At 44.3% G+C, this 27889-nt stretch overlaps 1 protein-coding gene across 1 annotated transcript in view; it reads left to right on the top strand.

Annotated features, from left to right (window-relative positions):
• LOC144799863 (sodium/glucose cotransporter 4-like) overlaps positions 1–27889 on the top strand; it is an 807114-nt gene that overhangs the window by 290625 nt on the left and 488600 nt on the right. The window contains exon 5 of the mRNA XM_078671455.1: positions 9287–9392. Within this exon, the coding sequence (XP_078527581.1) occupies positions 9287–9392 (106 nt within the window). The remainder of the gene's footprint in view (positions 1–9286; positions 9393–27889) is intronic.

The following is a 27889-nucleotide window of genomic DNA, read 5'->3' as shown; positions in this document are numbered from 1 at the left end:
GCATCAAGGATAAAAGAGAACGAGCAGCTGCAATCAAACAGTAAGAAGGAGGAAAAAAAAGAAGTTCAAAAATTCTACACTGAGAACAGCTCAACAAATAATACAATAGATCAGCTACAAACCTCTCGGATCATTGTCAAGTCAAAGAGTAATTCTGGCACTTGCAAGCCAGTAGTGGTATTAGCCCAGATAAACAAGAATAATTCCCAAACTCCTGAAAAAGACAAGGAAACAAAGATTGTGGATAAGGATAAGGGCCAGGCCAAGGAAAAACCAATAATAATGGGAAAAATGGGGGCTGGGCCCATCACTATACAGGAGGACACATGGCTAACCTCTCTTTCCCTACCTGACGACATAAGTCATGTCAGACAAATAGAAAAACAAACCCAATCCCAGTTACAAGAATACCAAGTTACGAAAGTAAAAAATATACTGGAAGAAGACCAGGAACAGGGAACAAGTGTTAGTGAAAGGTTGGAATCTACTCCACTACACCCAGACGACAACCCCACTAAACGGGACAAAAGTCAAGAAAAAACTAAAGGATGGTCAAAAAGCAAACTAAACCTAGCATCACCAATTACAATATAATCCATGAGTAGGTCAGAAGAGGAGCCAGATGTCCTGGAAATACCGCTCAGAGAGCTCTATAAGGCCCCATGGAGCAAAACACTATTAAACACCTTGGACCAGGCAATTAAGGCCTTGAATTTCCAGTCTGATAAAATGGATGTTCAGATTGACCTAATAACCCTTATTGCTGGTCACATTTCAGGTATTAATACCAAGCTGGACCACATGGCAACCCTGCTGCCAAGGAGGGTTGATAAGGGTCCCCACACAGAGACAAACCAGCCAAGCTGTGTATGTGGCAAACTAGTGGACAACTTGGCAAACCTACCGGAAATACTAAAAGACATACTAGAGGCAGTTCAATCATCAGCTGTAACAAAACAAACTAAAAATAAACTGAGTCCCAGTGGGGTAAAGAAGGCCGAAGCGGAATTTGAGAGTCCAAACAAAGTAAAAGATCTTAACCAAAACAGCGAATTGGAACAAGAGATAAGTAAGACAAGTGAAGAAAATTCAGATCAGAGAACCGGCCAAATAGATGACACAAAAAGTACAACGGTCTAAACAAAAACAAAGTTAACAAAACGAGAAAGAAAGCGCGCCAGGAAAGGGAGGGTACAGCTCAAAATCCAACCTTCGACAAACACTCATATGTATCCTATCTTTCACCACACCACTTCAAGGAAAGAGAAATTAGTTACTGAAGTTATCATTTCAAAACATACAGATAAGGCCCAAGACCAATCAGCTCAACTAAATCAAGAGAATGGGAATAGCCTGATTACTAAATTATCAATCTGTCCTATCTCCGAAAAACCAAAACACACACAAGGGAATAAAAACTTGAATACTCAAAAACCAAAAAACAAACGATCCCAGGGCAAAGACAAGCCTCAAGTCGAGGACGAGGAAAGGGTTTTAGGCCAAGAGGCCCGTGTATATCAGACAGTCATGATTCATCAGTCAGACGAAAACCAAATACCCGAGGCCAATTCAGCAAATCAAGACATGCGGACCCAAAACGCCACAATCAACGAAGAAACAAAACAAGATGTAGGCGACAAAAATAACCAAATGCAAATCACAAAACATTCCGACGAAAGGGATAAAAGAAGAACGCCGATAAAAATAAACTCAAATGAACACGGGCGTACTTGCAGGCTTCAACAAACAGACCAACATACAGCGTGTATTCAGATATCCAAATATACAAAGAATGATAAAGTTGCGGATACACAGAAAAACAACACCGATATTAAGTCGAATACAAGCAAAATCAATGAGCCCAGTGCCCATCCTAAAATAACAGCGGTGACGTCTGGAGAAAGAACAATAAATACTCAAGGGCAAGGGCGAACAATAAACGCAAAGGGTGAAATAACATATGATATACAATGGCAAGAAAAAAAAGAAACAAAAGTGCCACCTCAATCAAATGGAGAAACCAACGAAAAATTGTCATTCATACCAGAATATCAGACAACAGGGGGAAAAGACTTTTTGAACAGAGGGAATATAATGCGGCTGCTGAGAGAAATCCCAGAATTGGACGACATATCATCCCAAGACCTCCTGTCTGTAGAATTGAAATGCACAAAAAACAACCCAGAGATAGAGGAGTCGTTAACTACCTGGTCATCCAAGGCCATAGTAGATAGAATATTTGCTACGAGTATGTCTTTCGAGGCATGGGGCATAGAGCTGAGGTGTCATCAACGGAACAAATATCCATTTCCCCTCTTAAAAAGTACAACTGTGGGAAAATCTAAATTGGAAGAGGGAAACGGCCAAAAAACATGCCTAAGGAGTGCACGCTCAGTAACTCCACAAAAAATATCACAAAAAAAAATAGACAGGTAAAATCAGTGGAGCAAGGTGGCACCCGGGAACAGACCACCGACTGGTCCTGGGTCGCAAAGGTTTTGAGCGATAAGTCTTCCTAGCAAGACCGAAAACACAAAGGAGAACAACAAACTACATCTACAGGTGACAGTTGGTAGCCCAAAGGAATTGGCAGGAAAACTAGTGAGCAATAACCAACCCATTGGCTCAAACACACACACGATCAGCCTCTGCTCTTGGAATGTTCATGGCTTTAACAACATTGGGCAAGACCATGAAACCGCAAACTTCTTGGAAAAACATGACCTAATATTACTACAAGAAACTTGGAATTTGTGCCAAGTTTCCATCCCTGGTTATATAGAGTTTCATGTCCTCGCCGAAAAATTCTCTAAATTTGGTCACCCGAGAGGAAGCTTAACAACGTACATCACCCAACAATATAGGTGGCAAGTGGAAGAAGTGGACACTGGGGTAAATTGGTTACAAGCAATAAAACTTACAGAGAGGCTGGACTCAAATTCACGCACTCACTACCTTTTAGTGCTTAATGTTTATGTACATCCGGAAAAGAAACAGAAAAAGGAAAAACTGATAACACTGATAACCTTGATCAGGGCATTGCAAAGCACTTACAAATCATATTCCATGATCATTACAGGAGACTTTAACAGCAACCTAACAATAGACGATAAAATAATTCATGATCTCGAAGATCTGGGTCTCTTCATTTTGAACAAGAATGAAATGGGGGAAGAGTCATACCTATAACCTTTGTAAGTGGAAATCGGAAGTCATCAATAGATTTCACAATAATAAGCAACAATTTGACACCGATGGTAAGCTCGTTCTCGGTTGAGCAATGCATAGAAAGCGATCACCTCCCATTAATCACCAAAATAAAAATTTTGGCCAACAAGACTGAAAATCAAAAAACCGTCGTTCAGTATACGGAAAAATTCAATCTACGTAAACTGAAATGGGGTGGAAAGGACATAAAACCGACAATGGACAAATTTAAAAAAGAATTGCTCAGACTAACACCGAAGGAAAAAGAAAATCCGATAAAAACATGGGAATATCTATGTAAGGCCTTAACCAGAAACCCGCCAACTACAAAACAGACCATGAGACGGTATGACACCGGGAAGAAGCCTTGGTATAATAATACCTTACGAGAGGAAAAAAGGAAAATCACACGCAAAGTACGGAAGCAAGTAATAGCAATAAAAAGTGGAAAAATACCGGATAAGGCGAAATTAAAGGCCATGCGGAAAAAATACAAGATTCTGCTGAATAACGCAAAAAAATCATACCAAACTGAAATCTGGTCAAAATTATTAATTGCCGGGAAACATAAAAATGCCTGAACTTTTTGGGGTATCATTAATAAACTTACAAAGGGCAATTATCTAAAACAGGAGGCAGGCATTGGAGAAAGTAAGTGGATCAAGCACGTCAAAAACATGTTTCTTGACAGGGAGGAGGGTCAAAAGTGGCTCTGTAAAACAGAGTGCGAAATATGAGCTAGAAACTCTGAACATGCGGGAAAAATTCTGGGAACACGAAACATTCCACCTAAAGACACAAAGAAGCCATTTCCGGACTGCGAAAATAGGAATATAGGGAATTTTGTCAACAAATCAACTATAACACTAGAACAATCAGAAGATACAGTATCAGACACCCTAGTAACAGCTGGCGAGCTAAAATTAATAATAAAACGCCTGAAAAAAGAGGGTGCAGTAGGTCCTAATGGGCTTCCAAACGCCATCTTCAAACATTCCCCTGAGTTCTGGGCAGAATACTTAACACCACTCTTTAACTCAATTTACAGACAGAACAAGCTGCCCAAGTCCTGGAACGGGAGTATAATCCATCCCATTTTCAAACAAGGTGATCATAACGTGCCGGGGAACTATAGGCTGATATCGCTGATGGACGTGGAGGGAAAATTATATGGGTCATGCCTACTGTCACACCTTCAAGACTGGATGGAAGACACAAAGATCATACCTATGTTTCAAACGGGTTTCCGGCCAAGGACTGGCACATTAACAAACGTAATAACTCTGGCTCTCCTGAAGGAAAAAGCGGAAATAAAGAAGACGAGATTGTATGCTTGTTTTATAGACCTGCGAGCAGCTTTTGACAGGGTGAATCGAACCCGACTATGGGACAAATTGAGATCATGGGGCCTTCCGGAGAACCTACTGGAGGCAATATTAAGCTTGTATAGTGATACCCGGGCACGAGTCAAACTGGGAGACGGTAGCAGCATCACGGCTGAAGTTGAAACACAACAGGGCTTAAAACAAGGCTGTGTACTGGCCCCAAGCTTATTTAATCTCTACATGGCAGACATCGTCAGTCACATGCAGGTCGGGGAAGGTCATCCACCGCACCTGTCAAAAATCCCAATCCCCTTCCTGCAGTACGCTGACGATATTGTTGTTCTGAGTCAAACCCCAATAGGCCTGCAAAATATGATCAACAAATTGGTCACTTACTTGAAACACGAATGCTTGGAACTGAATAAAGAGAAAACCAAAGTGGTCCGCATCGTAGACCCGAAAAAACCAACATTCATATGGAACGCAAACAGCACCCCAATAAAGGAGGAAGTATCATACAAGTACCTAGGTCTGAAACTGGGGCGAGGCCCAACAAACAAGGAACACAAATTAGACCTGAAGGCAAAAGCACATTCCCTGATTTATGCATACCGGCAATTACAAAAAAAACTAAGTTGCCCAAACTACACACACCTGCTGAAAGTGATAAAAGCGCAAACCTTACCTACCTTGTCTTACGCATTGGCCACCTGGTGTGGCAAAGAGGCGGGGCTGTTAAACAGCCTGCAAACAAAGGTATACAAGGCAGCTTTAAATCTCCCAAAATCAGCATCACCGGCGCAGGTCCGTTTAGAATTTGGCCTGCTGAATCAGAGGTTTCGCAGTATGGGTACTTTTGCGAAACTTTGTCATAAAATACGTGCATCAGAAGAAGGCTCACTGGACAACCTGTGTTGGAAAGAAATCGATATCCAGCAGAAACAGCACGTGACTCACAGTTGGGGAGACTTGTTGTCACAATCCTTGACCTGTTTAGGAATCAATTCAACATGGGACTTGATGCCAGATAGAAATAACTTTGATAAAATTACAAACAATGCGGTCAAATGGAAATCCTACCTGGAAGACAAATCAAGCACCGCAAAACGACGACACGGGTGGACAGTAATAAACTCCTATTCCGGGATAAAACCACAGCCATATTTGGAAAGTCATTTTAATATACAAATAAAACAAAGATACATAGAACATCGGCTGGGCCTACAGTTTTCAAAGGACTTGCTACCATCCTGGAAAGGTAGTCACACTGACCTTTACTGTCGTCTATGCGGATATCAAAATGAAACACTAACTCACCTGCTATGTGCTTGCCCAGCTCTTATAGATCTAAGGAGACAGTTTTTAAAGAACATTTTTAATAAACTGAATATTCGAACATGCAGGCAAGCTGTAATTCGATGGCTGGATGGATCATCTCCTATGTTGGCATGTAGGGGGGTCAAATACATGAGGAAAGTTCAATCTCTCCTACAACAAGTAGACCCATGAAAACAGTGAATAGGAAGTGTATACTGAAAAGCTTAGCCAAGTAAGAAGTGTACAAACAAAATGAATTATTTGAGATTTTATTGATGGTACAGTCTATTCATTTACATTGTGAGCAATTCAGTACAATATTTACTAATTTTTAACGATGATTTCAAATGCATGTTGTAATAATTTTTAATAATTTTAAACAATAACATTTGTTGTTGTTTGTACTGGTATTTTGGAGTATGGAGTTCTTCAAAACAGTATTAGCTGCAAGTGAAAACCTGGAACCGTGTCCGTAAGCGACGTCCACCATGCTGGCTTGAGGACGTTGCTTATCGAAATGGTTCCAGGTTTTCACTTGCGGCTAATACCGTAATACCATACTGCCATATAGAAGCCCATGTTTGGGCGAAACGCGTTGGCTGAATGTATCATGTGAAGCGCAACAAAGAATAAAAACACCATAAATACATTCATCTGTAAATGCTTGTTATTGCGTGTTGTTGTGTTCCTAAGTGCCTGTTCCTATGCCTATGTATTGCCTCTCATCCAACCAAATTTGTTTAGTTATTTTTGTGATCTACAAGCAGCACATCATTTGAGGCGGGCAATACGATATAGTTGTGACTAGTTCTGGTGGTGCAGTCATCTATGACCCGGCTGCTACCAACTCTATCCCTTCGTTATGATGCACGCCTGCAATTCCTGAAGCCGGAGTGGTTGCAGACACAACCGTACCCACTTTCCTCAATCATACCACAGGGCCTACCTAGAAATGCTTCTGAAATACAAACGCTCCCAACTACATGCTGGGCGTGGGATAGACTCCCATGGTATCTAATTCACTTCTCCATGGCTGGAAGCATACTACAATGCTTCATGGAGGTTTATATGCATATTTCTCTTGCCTAGTGGTGACCCCAGGACAGAAGTGGCACCGCCAACACATTCAGCGAGTGCTGTGTGTGGTCTGTAGAAGTCACAGTAGCTAACCAGAAGTACATTTTGAAAACTGATCCCACGTTTGCAGGGTTAAGCAAATTATGACCCATCCAACTTTTCAGGCTGAAATTCAGAACTCCGATTCTTGAAGCTTTTGTTCTTCAGCTGACAGTGCAGCGGTCTCTAGGGGCTAGTTCTATTACTGAATTTTATGTATCTTGCCTGTGTATAAAAGACACAGACATATGTTTATTTTTTATGCTTTATTAACCATTTATGCTGACTGTGATTGTTAATGTTGAAATACTTTATTATCTATATTCATTGCACTTATACATGGTTGTTATGGATTACAGTGAAATGATAATGGGTATAACATGTGGATTCATTGCAGTTTAATGTGATGCACCTTCAACAAAGCCAAAAGTCTTGCTTTATCCTGTTGATCAGGTGATTTCTGACAAAGCTAATAGGCTTCCCTTATATGTTGTTTTGGTGAGCTCAGATTTTAAATAATACACCCCTATTTTGTGATGTTTCTATCTGGTATAGGTAGGAGGGGTTTTGTGATTGTGGGAGTTATGACCCTTTTGGGGTCAAAAGTTATTTCACATGTCATCTAATGTATTTTGAATCTGTCTTATGTATATATTTACAAAATTAATGCATAGTATTTTGTAGTGTGTGTTTAATAAATGTACATTTCCCTTTCTAAACAAAAAACAACCACTGGACAATTATTTATTGAGTGTTAATATATCATGCCAGCGAATGGTGATTTCTAGCCTACACCACCACCCTTGAGTGGGCTTTGGACTGTTCTGCTTTGCTGCCCTGAGAGAGTCAAGTGCTAAGATGGGGTTCTTGGTTCCCAGTAAAGGGAAAATTGTGGGCCTATTACTTGTGCAGACCTTGCATCCAATTTCTTACAAATGCACAAAATGACAGGGTATATGAACAATAGCCACTTGCATTCTTGTCATTACATTGTCCCCATGCTTACATTTTGCACTGAATGCTGTGTACTTTTGCCATGAGGCATAATGATTCAATTGGAGGCATTTTGTGCTGCAAATGTAATGAGATATTGATGAAATTCTGCAAAATTATGGTGGTGCAACAGAAATTTAGCCTGAGCCCACTCTTTACCTCATCTATTCAGAGATGCTTTAAAGACTTAAAAATGCCCTAAAGAGAAGTAGAGTGTCGTGCAAGGCTAAGTGGATACATACCTGAGTGATGTATTCACATTTACAGGAAACACATTTGTTAACAAGGATGTGAATGATAATGTGGCCCTGAATACAACAGACATTACCAGTGAGTGATAAGTACATTTGGTGGGGTGATGACAGAGCCGGGGGTATGAGAGTTATTGCATGATGAGGTAAGGGCACGTCTCAGTAACAGAGAGCTCATTCTCGCTCTTAGGACAGCCTCACTTACATGGAGGTCATATTTGCTCTTAGGATCACTGATGGAGAAGCCTGTTGAGTTATTTCTGTGTTAGCATCTGGGTTTTCAGTCATGTGAAGTAGTGGCATAACAAAACATGAGGGGGCCCCCCTGCAAAGTACATGCAGGGGTCAACCACACTCCCAACCCAGTCAGAAGCTCTCTGCCTGCTAGTGCCAGAGGGGGGCCCTGGACCTCAGGGGCTCCCCTTCTACTGGAGATGTGGGGGTTTTAGTTACACTACTGATGAAAAGGTCTGGCTGCAGGCTGACATTTGGGTACTAGAAATGTACTGCCTGTAGGAAAGATACACTGTTCTTTTGGTGGAGAGAGTTCCACAAGGTCAAATCAGATTCCTGTGGTGTGCTCTACATTTCTCCATTCTTCATGTACATAACGCACAATCTTCCTGTTTTCTCATGGCATTTCCATAGTTAATGCATTTTTTTGCCAGTGTGGACAATATAAGTTTCGCTCCCACTGCTGTTTCTAGCACAGGCGCGGCCGGCACCGGTAAGAGTGGTGAGGTAGGACAGGGTGGTGGTATGGATGTTTACAGATGACGGGACAGGTACAATTAAATGAAAGAATTTACAAAGCAATTTACCTTGCACTCACCGCATTGCCCCTCCTCCCTGCTCTTACACTTGCTGGCACTGCAGTGCCTGTTGGAGCACCGTTTCATGTTTTGGTGATGGCTGTTTGCCTTCTCTTTCTACACACATTCTTAAACAAACAAGTATTTTAACCAATAAATGAAAGATGCATATATAATGATTACTGCAAACAATGAATGCATTCAGCATTCCCTTGATGCCGTGCCTCTTGCTGTCAGCTGTAAATGTTGCTTGTCTTTATTGCAGGCAGATATTTTCTCCGGCGCACTCTTCATCCAGATAGCCCTGGGCTGGGACCTCTACCTGTCGACAGTCCTGTTGCTGTTGGTGACTGCAATCTACACCATAGCAGGTAATGCTGCTTGCTTTCAAAGCATGTGCTACGTCAGAAGGAGGCACAGACCTGGCTCTGGGGTCCTATTACTATCACTTCTCTCCCCTAACGTGATCTCAAGGCAGTAAATCTCCTTCGCAAAATTATGTTGTGTTTAATATGTAACTCCTATGTGGTGGTAGCTCATTATATACTCTGAAGAGTGGGGTAGTATAATTGCAATTTGCAGGGGGCAGTACCAGCCCCATTTCACATTTTTTTAATCCTTTTTCCACAGGAGTCCGATAGACTCCTACATGTCCTTCACACAGTGCTCAGTTTAAAAAAATTAAGTTCCGGGTCCTCGTCAGGAGGCCACAGTAGCCTGCACCAGCCATTGTCCCCGGCAGCAGTGCTAATGACTATACCAACACAACTACTGGCCTTCATACTTCTACAACTGTGACACTTCAGACTATTCCAGGCCCCCAATGCTATGAGGATGGTTTGGATGACAGCTATTTGTCATTTTGTATGTTTATTGACTGATGTTGTGCTCATCTGAACATTAGGCAAACATCGCCACCATGTGGCAGTCTGCCAAAGTGCCGGTGTTGCCAATTAAGTGCTGGTGCTGAGCACCTGAAACCACAGGCTCAAATTAAGCACTGCCTTTTTTAAAACCCATATCAGTGTACGAGGACACATGTAGTATACCTGTGTGAACTATAGGCCAGAAACACACCTAACTCTGCATTTGGACATGGCAAGAGGACTTTGTGGGATTACTGCATACTGCACTGCAACATGGGAAAGACAAAAATAGAGGGCATATGGTCTCTTCCAGCATGAGTGGTATACACTGACAAATAAGGAAGGTTATCAATACTTGTTAAACAGTTTGTTTCACTTTTTTAAAGCAGCAAATTAATTAATTGGCTTCTGAGTTTAATTTATGTTATTGGTCTTATAGTGCCATTAAAACATGTTCATAAGTGCCTCAAATATGCAGCACAGAAGTGAATTTCACTAGTGATTTTGGTAAAGGTTTCAGTGGTGGCTATTTGCACCTATCATGTTTTGTGTCTCCCAAAAGGCTCTGCTATTTTTTTGCAATTTTGTCATACATGGTGCAAGAAAATGTTCAATTGACCCTCAAAAACCTATTGCTTGGGATGAGGTAATATTCATGACGCTGGTCCTCAACAGTTCGAAGCAAACTGCTGTCGATTTTTTTTTAAAGCGGAATGCAAGCACTAATGTACTGAAACAGTTATGCATTTATGTATTTTTATTGCATTTGATTTACTTTTATTGTACTTTAATTTATTTTATTACATTGTTTTCTAATGCATGGACCATGCAACAAGGGCCTTAGAGTGCTATGAAGAAAATATTTTGAAATATATGGTAATTAGGTGCAGTGCAAAAATTATCTTTACAGTCATAGTGTTTTAAGCAATAGCACGAAACATGTTCCAGAAAGTAAAGGATCAGTGACAATTTTGTGAAACAGTATATTGAAATGGGTTAGGATGTCTTGACATGTAGAGATAAGTAGCAGGTCCTACTATGTATGTATCACCATAGGTTATAGGTATGCATATAATACGTGGATGAATTAGCAGTATCAGCCAAAAGGGAATAATGTCTGAGTATTTAGAGGTTATATTTATATTGAGAACAGTCAACACTGAAATGAAAAGTCAAAGAACCCAATTACGCTTTAAATTAATATTTTTGTTAGTTATCGCATGCATATTTCCTCTAATTGCAAGATAGTCCCACAGAATAGGTAACAACTGTGTAGACCTGGGCTCATCAGGCAGAATTTGTCATGGAACTCACAATTTGTGGAGCTAACACACATTTTCCAACTGTTCTGAGCAGGTGTGAGTGTGCATATGGTGAGCAGGATTTTAGGGACGGTTGAAGGTGAGTTTGGGAGAGGGCAGCGGAGTATGTTGTCTGGGAGAGAAATAGCAGTTACAACGCTGCCATTACATCTCCTTGCTTTTATAACGCAGTCAATACAACGACCGGGTTGTTCGTACACGATACCTTTACATCGCAAGTCATTAGATTGACTTGCTGGATAGGGTGATCTAAATTAAGTAATAATATAATTTACTATTCCAACACCTTCCCTACTGTTGCACATGCTGGAGTTGGAATAGTAAATTATACTATTCCTAAGTTTAGGGCGCCCCCTACAGCAGGTCGATCTAATGGCTTGCAATGTAAAGGTATTGCATTCTAACAACGCGGTTGTTTTAACAACCACGTTGTAATGGAACGAGATGTAATAGCATGCATAGTAACATGCCATATTCGTCCAGGAGGAAAGAGCATTACATGCTGCTGATGCCTTCAATCAGGTTTGGGTGGGGACAGGGATTGGGGCTGGCCTGCAAAGCAGTCAATTCCCAAGATGATTTTACTGACAGATAAAATTGAACCCAATGTTCCAGCATCTCAGAAATCTGGATGCCCGAACATTGGGTCAGTTGTGATTGAATGCAGTGGACTCCCTTCAAGGAATTTTATTTATTTATTTATTTATTTATTATAAGTTTTGTATAGCGCTAGCTGGACCCGGGGGTATCAGAGCGCTTCACATCAGGTAAAACAAAGTGCCTTGATGGCGAAGAAAGTTTGATAGCTGTACAGTTCAAGAGGATAACAAAACAACAAGAACATACAGATCATAATGACTACAAGAGTTCGTGGAACTATGAGCATCCCCTTACAGTTCAGGTGTCCTCCAGGAAGAGGGCTTTGAGTAAAGTCTTGAATGTAGGGAAGTGGGATGTCATTCTGATGTGGGAAGGGATGGCGTTCCATATCCTGGGAGCATTACCTGCAAAGCATTTGCTTAGAGTTTTGCGTTTTCGCGCTTTCAATGGGATGAGAAGAAGCGTGTTGGAGCTTCTGAGGGTCCTGGATTGGCCAGCCCTTTTGAGTTTCGCAGCCAGGTATTCTGGTTTGCCTGTGTGGAGGGCTTTGTGTGTAAGGCATGCTGTTCGAAAGTTTGCTCGTTGTTCAATAGGGAGCCATTTCAGAACCTTGAGCGCCGGGGAAATGTGGTCGGATTTCTTGGTTCCTGTGACCATTCTAGCCGCGGCATTGAGGGTGGTTTTCAGGGGGCCAAGGTGTGATTTGGCTGAGCCGGTCAGGGTTGCGATTCCATAGTCAATTCTGGAGAGCACCAGAGCTTGAGTGGCCTGTTGGAGGTCCTTGGGAGGCAGGAAAGGTTTTATTTTGTAGACAAGTTTCAGATTGAGGAAAGCGCTTTCGGCGGAGTTAGCAATGTGTTTTTTCAAGTTTAGTTTGGGGTCTAAGGTGATTCCTAGGGATTTGACCGAGTCTTTTGGCTTGAGGGTGACATTGATGGCGTCAATGGCTTTGAGACATTCTTCAATTTGTGGGTTTTCGTCTCTGTTGGAAATGAGAAGAACTTCCGTTTTTTCTTGATTGAGCTTTAAGTGATTTTGCGTGAGCCATTGTTGAACGACTTTGAGCGTGTCGTTAAGTTTGAGAATGTCATCCATACATGTGGTTTCCAGATAGAGTTGTGTGTCATCAGCGTAGAGGTGGAAGGGGATGTTTGAGTTCCTGAGTATTGTGGTTAGCGGTTCCATGTAGATATTGAAGAGTTGGGGGGAGAGTACTGACCCTTGAGGGACACCTCTTCTGACGGGTAGGGGGTCGGATTCAAAGTTTTTGATTTTTACTCTTTGGTAGCGATTGTGTAGAAAGGAGGAGAACCAATTCAATACCGTCAGTTCCAGGCCTGCTCTGTCTTGAAGGGCTTTTAGGAGGAGTGTGTGATCAACAGTATCAAAGGCGGCCGAAAGGTCAAGGAGAATGAGAAGGCAGCATTGGTCAGAGTCGAGAGATTTGTGAAGATCGTCTATGACATTGAGGATGGCAGTTTCAGTGCTGCATCCTTTCCTGAAACCCGATTGGTGGGGGTCAAGGAGCTTGATGTTCTCTAAGTGTTGGGTTAGCTGTGGAAGCACACATTTTTCTAGTGTTTTGGATAACAGAGGGAGATTTGACACGGGTCTAAAGCTATTCATATCTTCTGTTTCTAACCCTGGTTTTTTTAGTAGCGGCGTGACTTGGCCGACCTTGAGGTAATCTGGGATGGTTCCTGAGCTCAGCGAGCTGTTGATGATTTTGCACCAGATTGGAGCTAGGGTGTGTTTCAGGGCTTTGGTCAAGTTTATAGGAAGCTGGTCCAGGGAGTGGGATGATGGTTTGGCGTTGGAGATCAGGTTGATGATCTCTGTTTCTTGAATCGGCGTGAAGACGGACCATTGAGTGGGTGGGATCGATAAGGTGGAGTCAGTCAATATTGGGGTGATGTTCTCCTTGGGAAGGGAAGGGGCAGTGCTGAGAGAAAGCTTGTTTCCTTCCCAGTGTAAGAATTGGCTTTTGTAGTCTGGTCTGCCCTGTTCCCATGATGTACTGGGCCAGGGACAGACTAATTTGCATACAGCCAGGTTCTGAAACTGGGATGGTGCAATGAGCTAAAAAACGGTGTTGGATCTAGCCCTGATCTCTTGACTGGGTGAGAGTATTCTGCTTAATTCAGAGACTCTGTCCATCACCACCCCTTGTTGTAAATATTTTGGTCCACCCTAAGCGTGGAAGGGTATACTCAGATGTGAGCCCCTTGCTCATTGCACCATCAGGATTCAAGCAAGCCGGGCCGAAGACGGCTGAAATGCCAGAAACCGGTCCCCGGAAGCTTGTTTCCTTCCCAGTGTAAGAATTGGCTTTTGTAGTCTGGTCTGCCCTGTTCCCATGATGCACTGGGCCAGGGACAGACTAATTTGCATACAGCCAGGTTCTGAAACTGGGATGGTGCAATGAGCTAAAAAACGGTGTTGGATCTAGCCCTGATCTCTTGACTGGGTGAGAGTATTCTGCTTAATTCAGAGACTCTGTCCATCACCACCCCTTGTTGTAAATATTTTGGTCCACCCTAAGCGTGGAAGGGTATACTCAGATGTGAGTCCCTTGCTCATTGCACCATCAGGATTCAAGCAAGCCGGGCCGAAGACGGCTGAAATGCCAGAAACCGGTCCCCGGAAGCTTGTTTCCTTCCCAGTGTAAGAATTGGCTTTTGTAGTCTGGTCTGCCCTGTTCCCATGATGCACTGGGCCAGGGACAGACTAATTTGCATACAGCCAGGTTCTGAAACTGGGATGGTGCAATGAGCTAAAAAACGGTGTTGGATCTAGCCCTGATCTCTTGACTGGGTGAGAGTATTCTGCTTAATTCAGAGACTCTGTCCATCACCACCCCTTGTTGTAAATATAGTGCTGAGAGAAAGGTCGATCTTGATGATTTTTTCGTTAAAAAAGTTGGCGAAGTTGTCGCATTGTTTTTTGGAGGCCACTGAGACGGATTTGCTAGGTTCGGATGTTTGACTTCTGATGATGTTGAAGAGCTCTTTAGGGCGGTTTTTTGCGTTGTCTAGAGCGGAGCAGAAGAAGGAAGATTTTTTTTCCTTGATGAGTTTGTTGTATGTTCTGCGTGCCGTCTTGAGTTGTTCGCGGTGCAGGGAGGATGGATTGGACCTCCATATTCTTTCAAGGGATCTGGGAAGTCTTCTTTCATCGTTGATGTCCGTGGTGAACCACGATCTCGATGGAATGTTTCTGTTTTTTTTTAATTTCAAGGGGGCCAGGCGGTCAAGGGTGGTCGTCATGTTGGAGTGGTAGAGAAAGGTGAGGTCAGTGGTTGAGAGGTGCTCCGATGAGTTTGGGAGGAGAGTGTTTAGTTCGTCTTCTAGGATGGCCTGAGGGACTTTGGCAATATTCCTTGACCATTTAGGGGGAGCTTGTGTTATGAGTCGAGTTGGCGCTGGTTGATTAATGTGAAAAAGAATTAAATGGTGGTCTGACCAGTCTACTGGAATGGTGTAGTCGATGGTGATTGTGTGGTTGTCCGCAATGATTGCGTCAAGTGTCGCTCCTCTGTAGTGTGTTTCTTCAGCGCAGTGTTGTGTCAGATCATTTTCGAGCAGAAGGTTGTTGAGGGATTGTATGAGACAAGGAAAGACTTACCTGAAGGTTGCCGCCACCGCCAGGAGTCATTTGAGGCAGCGAGGAAGTCCTGCAGCACGCCGCCACCGCCAAGAGTCAAAAACCAGCTGACTCCACGCGCCGCCGCTCCGGGACCACAACTCCCGGCAGCCTACGCGGCGGCGCGCGTTTCTGACGACGCGAAGGCGCCAGGAGGCGCTCATAAGCGCCGCAGCTATCGGCGGAGCGGGGGGAGACAAGGAAAGACTTACCTGAAGGTTGCCGCCACCGCCAGGAGTCATTTGAGGCAGCGAGGAAGTCCTGCAGCACGCCGCCACCGCCAAGAGTCAAAAACCAGCTGACTCCACGCGCCGCCGCTCCGGGACCACAACTCCCGGCAGCCTACGCGGCGGCGCGCGTTTCTGACGACGCGAAGGCGCCAGGAGGCGCTCATAAGCGCCGCAGCTATCGGCGGAGCGGGGGGAGACAAGGAAAGACTTACCTGAAGGTTGCCGCCACCGCCAGGAGTCATTTGAGGCAGCGAGGAAGTCCTGCAGCACGCCGCCACCGCCAAGAGTCAAAAACCAGCTGACTCCACGCGCCGCCGCTCCGGGACCACAACTCCCGGCAGCCTACGCGGCGGCGCGCGTTTCTGACGACGCGAAGGCGCCAGGAGGCGCTCATAAGCGCCGCAGCTACCCGCCTCGCGGGACGCGAGCGGGACGCCCGGGGCGAAGCCCGGGCAAAGGGCGGGCCCTCTACGGCCCTCATCGGCAGGAAGAGGCAGGGGCAGGGCCCGACCCCCTGTTTCTACAGAGACATATCCACAAGTAAGACACAGTCCCCCAGTTGTATACCGTGTTACATATATGGCAACCAAAAAGAAACCTGCTGTTGTTCCCGCTAATACCATGGATAATTATGTTGTGCAAACTGTAAAGAAAATAAACGAACAAAGGAGAGAATCACTAGGGCTAAGCCAGTCACCAGATTTGCGCAGATTAAGTCCTACCTTGCCTATGTCAGCTGAGGATAGTCCTTTTGTGATGGTGGACACAAGGGTATCAACTAATGATTCACCTATGATTGAGTCTGACAGTCAGCCACTGATCACGTTAGTATCTCCTGTTATTTTGAATGTAGACTTTGATAGCGTTATTGATTCTGACCCAGACACTGTTACTGGTCCTGTAGAGGACGATTCACCTCTAATTGAGCACACTCCTCGACCTGTGCGTGCCTGTGTGAAGAACCAACGGAAACAGGGTGGTCAAAGACAAAGAGCGAAAAGGAAAAGAACATTATCTCCAGGTTCCGCGAGAGTTCCCCCAAAGGCAGTAGGGGATGGGACTATAAGAAATAATGGAGAGGATGAATTGTTTGCTAAACTGCTTGAGGTTGTAGAGGGCAAACTTATCGAAATTGTAAAACCTCTGATCTCAAAAATAGATAAGCTTCAGGCGGAAGTTAAAAGGCTTGGAGGTCTGCAAACTAAGCTGACGGAGGAAATAGGTAGTCTTAATACTTTATTATCTGCAAAAAACACTATAGAGGGTGTTGATCATGCCGTAGAAGGCATATCTGGCGTGTTGACTGATCAAGCCCATACGTTGGCACCCAAAGCTAATCATAATATTACAACAGTAGAAGGGTGCCCGTTGTCAGTTAATATTCCACAAGCACAAGCCCACGGTATAGACCCTCTCCAATTTATTGAGGAAGCTTCACCAGTTGTATTAGTGTTAGCTAATGTACCCCAGTTGGATGACGGCATCACCGAGTCAGCCAGCTCTCTGAGTAGTAAGGCCCTTCACTGGCTCTCTGGTAATATGAGGTTAGCGCCTGGTGGTTTACAGCAATTAGCGCATGATATCAAAACAGTTAAACGTATTCCCTGGATAGGGAACCGCCCTAAAAGATTTAAAGGGGACTGCGTGGCAATAACATTTGCTCATCCCAATATACTTCCCAATGTTTTAACACATATTTTTCCACCTCAGCGTAGAAGAGGTACGGTGGTTCCCCTAACATTAAAATTTTTCCACGGGGAACAGCAAAATGTAACCCTACCGAAAACGCCAGCATTGGGATGGGATAACAATTTGATTAATAATCTGAATCTGCATAATCGCTGGGCATCCCCCTTAGTACCTAGTCTGCTATTGCATAATAGATTTGATGCCCTGTCTGGTCTTAACAACTGCGATTGACAAGAGGTCAGACATGAGTCTGTCGCAGTGGTTGCAGGAGTAGATTTACATCAGCCTCCAATTACAATTGGTAGTATACTGCCTAAGCCTGTGGGTATATCCCGCAATATCCTAGTGGGGGCATCATCGACAACTTGCTTTATTGCTAGTTGGAATATAGCAGGACTGGTTTCCAAATTAAATGTACCAGGGTGGTTAGAACTAATTAGAACATTTGATATCTTATGCTTGCAAGAGACCTGGTGTACAAATTTCCAGGGGCTTGACGGTTTTGTAGCCTATGAGCTACCAGCAGTGGCAACTACTTCAGGGAGGGCCAAAGGAGGTTTGCTAACTCTGATTTCTGTGAAAATGCGAATCAGGGTGAAGGAATATATTACAGTGGGCAATAATTCTCAATTACTATGGTTAGCGGATGAGGCAGGTAAAAACATTTTGTTGATTAATATGTACAATAACGTTTTTGATGCCAGTAGATATACGGTTATTGTAGAACTTGATGTCGCAATCAAACAACTGATGAAAACCTCCAATACGGTTTTTGAATACATATATGTCGGTGATTTTAATACTTCTGTTTGCCCTCTCTCTAATCAAAGGTTGTGTGGTAACTTGAATCGTGTTGGAGAGCCAGTTATGCACTTCAAACATAATACATATGGTGAAACTTTGAACTCTTTCCTATTCGCCTATGATTTAGAGATTTTAGAGATTGAACAGGATGGGAAGGGCGTTAGTTTGCCAACCTTTGTAGGGCGAGGGGCGAACACTGTGATTGATTTTATTTGCATGTCTTCCGAATTAGCTGATTTTAGTTCCGATGTCAAGGTTGTAGATCATATGGTCAGTGACCACAACTGTCTTGTTATTGAAACTAGGTTTTGGAAAGCTTGTACAATCCCAGATAGTAGTGCTATTTCAAACATTGAAGTACATAGGCCAAATGGATTTAGAATAAGGTGGGCAGGGGATAAGGCTGAAGTAACTTCAAATTGCATTATCTCCTGTTGTTTAAATGATATTATTTCTATTACTGATGAGAATTCAAATATGATGGCCTGTATTTTCCATTTTACAAAAATCAATGTTTTTATTAGCAGTAAGTTTACTAGGTCTGCTGGAAATTTTAACTCCAAGGCCAGGGGATGGTTTGATAATGCATGCACTGTGGCATTGAAAACATTAAAAAAAGCATTATCCACAAAACCTAGAGATAAAACAGTTGTAGTTAAGCTTAGATCTGATTATAATTTAGCTCTTAGGCAAAGGAAAGCCGAATTACGTGAGGAAGCTTGGGAGCGATTTGATCTGGCGGCTGTATCGAATAACTGTACGCTTTTTTGGGCAGCAGTAAATAGCCCTTTTCTAAGAGATGATAAACTTCCCACGTTAACCTCAAACGTGGGTAAGGAATCATGGGTACAGCATTTTGCTGCCATTTTTAATCCTGACATGGTAACGTTGCCGGAAAGTTGCTCTTGGCCAGTACTTAATTTAGATATCACCTTACAGGAGGTCCTAAGTAGTATCAGGGCTAGCAAGGGCGGCAAGGCCCAGGGACCCGACGGTGTCCCAGTTGATGTATATAAATTTGCGCCCGAGACTTGGGGGCCAGTACTAGCCAAAGTTTTTAACGCCGCTGTTCGCTATACTATTCCGTGTACCTGGTCCGAATCCATAATAGTCCCAATTCATAAAAAAGGGGACCGAGGAAACGCCAAAAACTACCGGCCAATCTCGTTGTTGGATTCGTCGGTTAAGATTATGAGTCGTGTACTCCTCGTTCGATTGGAAGAATGGGCAGAGACTAATAAAATAATGACAGACTGCCAATATGGGTTTAGGAAAGGGAGGGGTTGCATTGAACAATGCTTAAATCTGGAGCTATTGATTGGGAAATATACCCGTGCGAAAAAGGGTTCACTTTACCTCTGTTTCGCTGATTTGAGCAGTGCTTTTGACCTAGTGGATCACGCCATATTATGGACCACCTTGTTAGAAATGGGAGCACCCAGGGAAATCATATATTTTCTGGCCCGTTTATATGAGAGGCTTAGCTCGTGTGTCCGGTATGGGCCTTCGGGCGAATGCACAGACAAATTCAAGGTCAGGAGAGGTATCAGACAAGGGTGTGTATTGGCACCCTTGCTCTTCACTCTGTTCATTAACGAAATAGACTCGGTCTTACAGAGGGCGCCAGCCGACGCACCTAGAGTAAACACAAGTACCATCCCCGTGTTACTCTATGCGGATGACGCTGTGCTGCTCTCTAGGACTCCTCGGGGTCTACAGCTTTTGATTGATAAATTTGTGGCCTTTATTGAGAAAAGAAAGTTGGTCATTAATAAAAGCAAGACATTTGTGATGGAGTGCGGAGTTAGTAAGGTAAAAATTAAAAAGCCCTATAGGTATCTCATTGACGGCCAAGTGGTGCAGTCCGTGGAAAACTTCTGCTACCTGGGAGTTAATTTTTCCAAAAATGGTCGCTGGGATGTCGAGCACAAGGTGGTGCGCGACAAAATGATCAGGAGCGCCAATGGAATATTTGCATTTGCAAGTAAGTTAGGTGGTAGAAGGCCTAAAGAAATGCTCAAGATTTTTGAAGCCAGGTGTCTCTCGGCTGCCCTCTACGGAGCAGGGGTATGGGGGGTATCCAGGGTTGAATCCCTCCAGGTTGAAGAGAATATGTTTCTGAAAAAATTGTTGTGTCTCCCGACTTCTACTGCTAATAGTTTGGTCCATAAAGAACTAGGACTACATCATATAAATGATCTATTATTGTTGAGGCCTTTGATGTTGTGGCGTTCAGTCTGGATAAAAGACGAAACCTCATTTAACAGGGCCATTATCGAGGATTGTTTACGTCTAGACTATTTCCTTAAAATCCCATGGATTAAGTACACTATTGATTCTTTCTCTAGTGTATTTGGGCTTAACGTTACATTAGATCACTGTTCTGCCTCGGATCTCTCCAAGGAGAGTCTGAAATTAACTTTTTTAAATCATTGTGCAGAAAGACGAGTTATGGATGATCTTAAACTTTCTACTTGTATACGTTATAACCATTTGAATGAATCTGTGGGCCTACACCCTTACCTCGCCCAGGTGACCAAAGGGCAACATCGGTTTGTTCTCACCAGGATGAGGATGGGTACGGTCCACCTATTGGTTGCATTCCCTGAGATTAAGAAGCGCCCTACCGGCCCATGTCGGTGCGACAATATTTCAGAACAAAGCACAGAGCACTTTTTGTTTACATGCAACCTGTATAGCGAATGTCGCAAATTCTTTTTAAAACCTCTACTTATTAAATTTGGAGCAAGAACTGTTAAAGCGGCAATGAAATTACTTTTTAACTTGCATCACCCTGACATCTGTTTTTATACGGCTAGTTTTTTACTCAGGGCCATCAGCTATAGGAAAAGCATGATTTTTTAAATATATTTATCAATATTCTTATTCCATCTTATTTATTGGGAAATTTTTAAGTGTGTTATTTGCTTGTTATATGTATCTCACCGTATTTGTAGCTGATTGCGATTGACTAAGTGTATTTTCTTTTATTTGTATTGTTGTATGTACTTTTATGGACATGATTTACATGTTTCCGAATAAAGTTTTGAAATTGAATTGAGTGAGTTGTTAGTATCGTTCCATCTAATGTTGAAATCACCCAGGATTATGTTATTAGCGTTGTTGAGCGCACATTGGGTGATTAGATCTGATAGATGCGTTTCGAATTCCTTTGAATTGCCTGGTGGGTGATAGAGGAGATGGCAGAGTGTAACACTCTTTGCACAGGATTTGATATTGATAGAGAGGCATTCGAAGGAGCTGTATAGGTAGGGTGCGCTTTCTGTGATGTCTAGGTTAGTCTTGTGAATGATGGCTACACCTCCACCTCTCTGCTTATGGCGGTCTTTGCGCGTGATAGAAAATCCTGGTGGAACAAGCAGGTCCATGATGGGGGCTGACATGGAGTTGAGCCAGGTTTCTGTGATGAAGGCAACATCAATATCATGTGAGAGGATAGCTTCTGCTAATTCTGTTGCGTGTTTTGAAGCAGATCTGCTGTTGATGAGCATGCATCTGATGCGAGGTTGTTCAACGGGGAGCGCCAAGTTGGATTGGGCTCTGGTCAGGGAGGTTAGCTGTGAGGGGGGTCTGGGGAGTCTCGAGGGAGGATGTTCCCTGCCTATTCCTATGATAACTGGGATAGAGGATTTGGGTGAAGAGAATAGCCTGGGGACCCGTGTGAGGGAGGGAGGGGTCCTACTCTGTGGAAGCTGAGGGGTGCTCGAGTTAGGGGTCGTGAGGTGAGCGAAAGAAGAGGGGAGAGTGGTCACTTCAAGGGGGGAGATGGTGGGTTTCACTCTACTCGGTCTGTCAGTTCGCATTTCAGCCTCAGGTATGGTTACGTGTGGGAGCGATGTGGTGGAGGTGAGGGTCGGAATAGGAGGCGGAGATTTGGGCAGATTGGGAGAAGCGGGGGTGAGGGGGCGTGAGGGCTGTTGGGTGGGCACTTTGATTTTGGTTAGGGAAGAGAGGGTATCATACATGCCTCGTATGAGCTTTTCAAGTTGAACTTCTAGCAGGGAAAGACGTTGTGATATATTGTTATTGTGGGTAGAAGGGGGAGGGAGGGTGGTGTTCTGTGTTGGGGGTGTGAGTGCGCATGGGGCGATATGAATGTTAAGGGACGGAGGGCGTGGGAGACTGGGTGTCGGGTCAACAAGAGGGATCTGTACGGGTGAGTCCTGTGAGAAGAGATCTTTGGTGGGGTACAGGGGGGAGGAGGGGTTCTGTCTAGTTGGGAGGAAGATTGCGATGTGGGGTGTTGTGTGAGTGGGCTAGGTAGCCATTGGGGATGAGAATGTGGGTGGAGTTCTTCTCCGGTGATCTGGGTGTCGTTGTTGGTGTGGTGGGGTGAAGCGGTAGTAGGAGGACTCTCTAGTTGTGAGTGGGGATCGAGCTCTATTTTAGAGTAAGGATTATGATTGAAGGGGGGGAGGGAGTGGTCGGTGGGAGGGGTTAATTCAAGTGGCGGGGTGTCGGTGGGCGGGTTTTGGGGCTTTGGGGGAGGAGAGGCGGGTGGGGCTCTATTGTAGTAGGTTGAGTCTGAGTGGAGGGAGTGTAGAGTCGGGCGGGTGTAGGAAATAACAAGGTGGTGGGCGGTTGGTGCAGGTTGGCATTCGTGGGGGGGTGGGTGGCAGGGAGGGGGTGCTCGCGTTGGGTCCTATGGCTTCTTGGGCGTTGGAGAGTAGTCAGATAAGTGTTTTGGGCTAGGGGCAGGGTGGGGGTAAAGGTCTTCTTTAACGTGGGGAAAAGGGAATCAAAGAACTTGAGGTTCTCGTTTTTAGCCTGGATTAGGATGGTGCCATTATCGAAAATGGTAGTGGAAATGGAGCCGGTCAGGGACTGGTGTTTTTGCAGGGAGATGGTCAGTTTGCGGCTGAGTGCTGTGATGGTCGTTTTGGCGACTAGGAGGTGGGCATTAAGGCTGTTGATCCAGTGGTCCGGTCTGACCGTGTAAAAGATAAAGTCCATTTTTAGCTGACCTCTAGATGGGCAGTGGTACGTGTCTACGATAAGTGTTTCTGGGAGTTGTCTGATGGTTTTCAGTTTTAGGAGTTTTTTAGCTTTGTTCGAAAGGCTATGGGGGTAGGAAAAAGCGAAAGCGTTTTGCCCATGTGGAGTTAGGTAGTTTGTGGTTAAGCAGGGATCATCGATGGAGTGGATGGCTGGGGGCATCTTGTGACGGTATAGGAAGGAAGAGGGACTGATAAATGTGCGGGGGGACGCAATTAGAAAAACAGGGGGTAGAAGATCGAGGCAAGAAGGTAGTGGAGAGGTGCTGAGTTCTCTCGGTGGTGAAAGGGCTGTAAAAAGTCTATGAAATGGGAGGCCAGGGGCCAGCACGGTTGTGTGGGCTAAGAAGTCAGCCGGAGGGTCGAGCTGCCCTATAGGAGTGAAGAGGGTAAGGGGCTATGTAGCGAGGGTGATCGAGTTGCAGTTGGCTGATTTTGCTAATGATCAGTGTGGTGATACTGGGTATTTCACTTATGCCAGGGTCTTTGTTAATAATGGTGGTGAGTGCAGGGGGAGAAGGTATGAACCACTCCTGCAGCTATTATTTCTAGAAGGTAAGCGTTTGGGTGATGGACTGTTCCTCTTCTACAGCTAAGGAGATCCAGATAGAGGACGTCCTATGTTAATGCAGTTAGTCGAAGTTGGCGGCCATTTTGGGGTCAAGCGGCCCTAGATCGATAATGGAGAGGGGGTTATACCTCACCGAAGGCTTTCATGTTCATGATACTAGTTAGAATCCTGATGGTGTCCTGTGCATATCGTTGCGTTGGTAGAGGAACTTTAGTTGATTATAACCCTAAAGAGTGCCGAATTAGCCGGTACTGTTGGTGGATGGCGGCCATCTTGAGGGCAGGCGTCCCGAGATTGATGGAGCGAGACGGAGGTCGGGGGCGACTCTCGGCAGAAACACGATTTAACTGGAGCGGTCACCTCATTAGGAAGTAAAGTCTTTCAGTTGGAAGGGCTCGTGAGTCCCACCTTAGCAGTTCCGCCGAGATTCCGGGACAGAACAGTGCTTCTCCAGCATACGGTGAGCCGAGGTGGGGAGGAGGGGGGGCTCCGGAGGTTATTCCGGGTCGTCTATTAACATCGCTTGCTCTCCTACCTTTCTCAGGGTAGCTGGTAGGGAGGGGCGCTCCGAGCTCGTCCTAGCCCGCCGGTCAGCACTCCTGAGGCAGACGTAGTTCTCGGCGTGGGTTCTGGAGGCTCCCTCGTCTCGACTCCCGGGTCAGTTTCATCCCACTGTCATCGGTGCAGGATATTACGGGGCTCGAATTCCATTCTGCTCACCTCGTAATGGAGCCCCATGTCTCAAAAGGGCAAGCTGAGCATAAGTTATTGATACTATTTTGCAAGCTCCAATTTGAATTAGGTATACAGTGGGTGCTTTCCTGAGGTAGAGAGGGAGGGAGTTTCATAGCTTTAGGACTTTTCAGGAAAAGCCCTGTATCAATGTTTCATATTTCATGGTTTTAATGACCACTATGTGTAGACCCATTTTGCCTCTAGAAAAGAAAGCTCCACAAGATACTTTACTTTTTTGTGAGAGGTATTTTTGTGCGTGCAGACAGAGTGCATTAGAAGTAATGCACTCACATTTGTAGCATTATCTTGCTTTGAACAAGAACCACTCTAGAATTTTTAGCATTGCTGTGTTGCAGTGTACATGGCCGGTATCAGCCTTAATAGAATATTACTTTCAAAGGTGCAAACCAGGCTTTAAATTCAGTTAAAATTCAAGGCCTGATATTTTCAGTCTTGGTTGGGAATAAAATGTTTTGATTTCCTTAAAATGCTCAGTTGGAGCTCAGTGCACCTTGGCTAAAAGCTTAATATGTTCATCCCCATGGATTGCCTTATTGAGGATGAATCTCTGGTCTTATTTACTAACGGTGGTGTGATCACCAGCATAGATAGAAAGGCAACTCAGTTATGTGCCTGGTATCATGGTTTTGGAGTGTGTCTATACATAAATAGGTTAAGGTTTATGATGCTGGACATTGCAGAGAGTTCAGGAAGTACCAAGAGACAAGGCTTACCTGTGTTATAGATGTAAACGCATCACAGACTTCATGTGGAGCAACAGATTTGGTGATAAGTCTTGACCAAAAACTAGATTAGAGGTCACCAAGAAAGGTATTTTCTGAAATATAGCTCTTAAGTTGAGAAGCTAACTTAGCTGTCCAGACAGTTAGCCAAGAAAGGTAGACCTGTGATTGACCTTTGCTTGTAAGAATCTGAGTCTCTACCAAGTTTCTTAAGAAAGAGTTTGGGATAGTCTATTATAGCAGATCAGGAACACAGCTCAAATAAAGAAGGCATCTTGGATCTCAAGCTAGGATACTTCATGTTGAGTGCATATTATTTTGGCTAAGGAGGCTGGCATAGTCATCTACAGATGATAACGGTTTGTACTAATAGTTGCTTTGGGAGATTCGAGTTTGTCAGTGGATAAGTCAACCATCTCACTTTTGCTTTTCTTAAAGTCCTGATGTTCTTAAAGTTTCTAATTAGTCATAGTCAATATTGAAATTGTTTTTTTTCAGTGATAAGTTGAGGCCATTCATAAAACCCTTGACAGAAAAACAGCCATTTGAAAGGTGCTTGGGAATGTCATTTTATCACAGGTGTTGATAAATGATGCATTTGCGTAAGGAATTGGGTTATTAGTTATGAAGGATGAGAGTCCTTCACAGGTAATAAGCCTGCAAATGTAATTTTATGGGGAATCAAGCAATCCATTGTAGCAATCGACTATCTCAGAGCAGTCCAAGAGGCAAAGTGGCGTTGAATAGTAACCCCAGTTTGTTTATAAACAACAAAGCTCAATAAATGTTTGCATTTGCTCTGTTCCCTCTAAGTGGCTAAGGGTATGCCCAGACATGGGTCCCTTACTTGCTGTGCCACTGGTTTCAAACTAGCCTGGCTGATGAGGGGTGTAACCCAGAAACCGGTCCAGGATGCTTGTTTCCGGTCCTGTTCCCATTGGGAGCAGGGTCAAAACCGATTTGTATATAGCTGGCTCCAAACTGGAGTGGCATAGTGAGCAAAAGATTGATGGGTTAAACCCAAATCTGTAATTTGGGGCGAGTGGTTGAAAAGCTTCAGCACTCTGTCCATCATCTTGTTGTGTTTACTATCTATGCCCTAAGTGGCCAAGGGTATGCCCAGACGTAGGTCCCTTGATCGCTGTGCCACTGGATTCAAGCTAGCCTGGCTGATGAGGGCTGAAACCCTAAGACCAGTCCCAGGATGCTTGTTTCCGATCAGGGAAGACCAGGCCTGGCAGTTCGAGCTGGACAGTTCCCATGAGGAGCTGGGCCAGGACTGATTTGCATATGGGTGGGTCCAAACTGGGGTCTCATAGTGAGCAAATGAATGATGGGTTAAAACCCAGATCTATGACTGAGGGTGAGTGGCTGAAAAGTATTGGCACTCCATCCATCATCTTGTTGTGTTTGCTATGTATGCCCTAAGTGGCCAAGGGTTAACCCTGGTGTGGGTCCCTTGCTCTCTGTGCTACTGGATCCAAGCTAGCCTGGCTGATATGGGGTGATACCCTGAAACCGGTCCCAGGATGCTTGTTTCCGGTCCAGGGAGAACCTGGCCTGGCAGTTCGGGCTGGACTATTCCCACACGAAGGAGGGTCAGGACTGATTTACTTATGGCTTAAGTCCAAACTGGGGTGGCAAAAGAACAATTGATTAAACCCAGATCTGTGATTTGGGGGAGTGGTTGAAAAGTTTTAGAACTCCGTCCATTATCTTGTTGTGTTTTCCAAGCAGAAGTTTAGGAACAGCCACAAACTCCCAAATGACTCTTGGGTGGATTTCATGGCGTTTTCTAGAAGGGCACTGTATGGGTGGATGAAGGGCAGCAAAGTTGATGATTATGTTTGGCTGTGCAACTGGATCTTGAGGGTTCACATGCTCAATTTTTATTTTACAGAGTCAGTGCCAGCACTTAATGGATCATAAGCTCACTGACCTCAGGGAGCTTGCTAGGGAGACGGACCTCTAGGTCAGTATCATAGTGACCACGAAGTTTTATAGGGGAGCCCTCAAAAATGGTTGTCAGGATTCCCAACAGAAGAAAGAGGGGGGAGATAAAATTGGAGGGAATTCTCTCAGGACCCACAAAACAACTCACAATGGCGAAAGGTACATAGCACCAATCTGACCAAAGATAATGGATTTGTAAAGAAAAACAGTGGTAAATGTGTCCCTAAGTGCTACGATTCTTACCAGTTTGGGCATACCAAAGCAGATGCTAAATGCCCACAGAGGAAAAAGCCCCTCACTGGTGGGCGTACCTCTGGGTTTTTCAGTGTAATGCCTGCAGAAGAGATGGCCCCAGTTAGTATGGCGGGACAGCTGAGGTTACCCTAGTGTCTCTGGGTGACAGAGAGATGGTACCTAAAGCCCTTGTGCCTTTTAATGCTTCAAAGTATAGGTGGGGGTGTCACCATCAATGAGCAGAGTGTGAAGGCTCTGATAGACACAGGAGCCAGCATGACTACTGTCAAGTTGCTTCTGGTATCCTCAGAGCAGTTTATACCCAGTGCCTGCCAATAGATTTTAGTACCAGACAGCCATGAGAGCTACTACCCAGTGGCTCTGTTCCTCTATAAATGAGGGGGGGTCTCAGATCCTCTTAGGCTAGCTGTGACCCCGGCCATGCCAACAGATTGTTTTTTTAG

The sequence above is a fragment of the Lissotriton helveticus genome, chromosome 1_2 (genome assembly GCF_964261635.1).
Source record: "Lissotriton helveticus chromosome 1_2, aLisHel1.1, whole genome shotgun sequence".
NCBI lineage: Eukaryota > Metazoa > Chordata > Amphibia > Caudata > Salamandridae > Lissotriton > Lissotriton helveticus.
The sequence above is the reverse complement of the archived record's forward strand: the minus strand, read 5'-3'. Positions and strand labels throughout refer to the sequence as shown.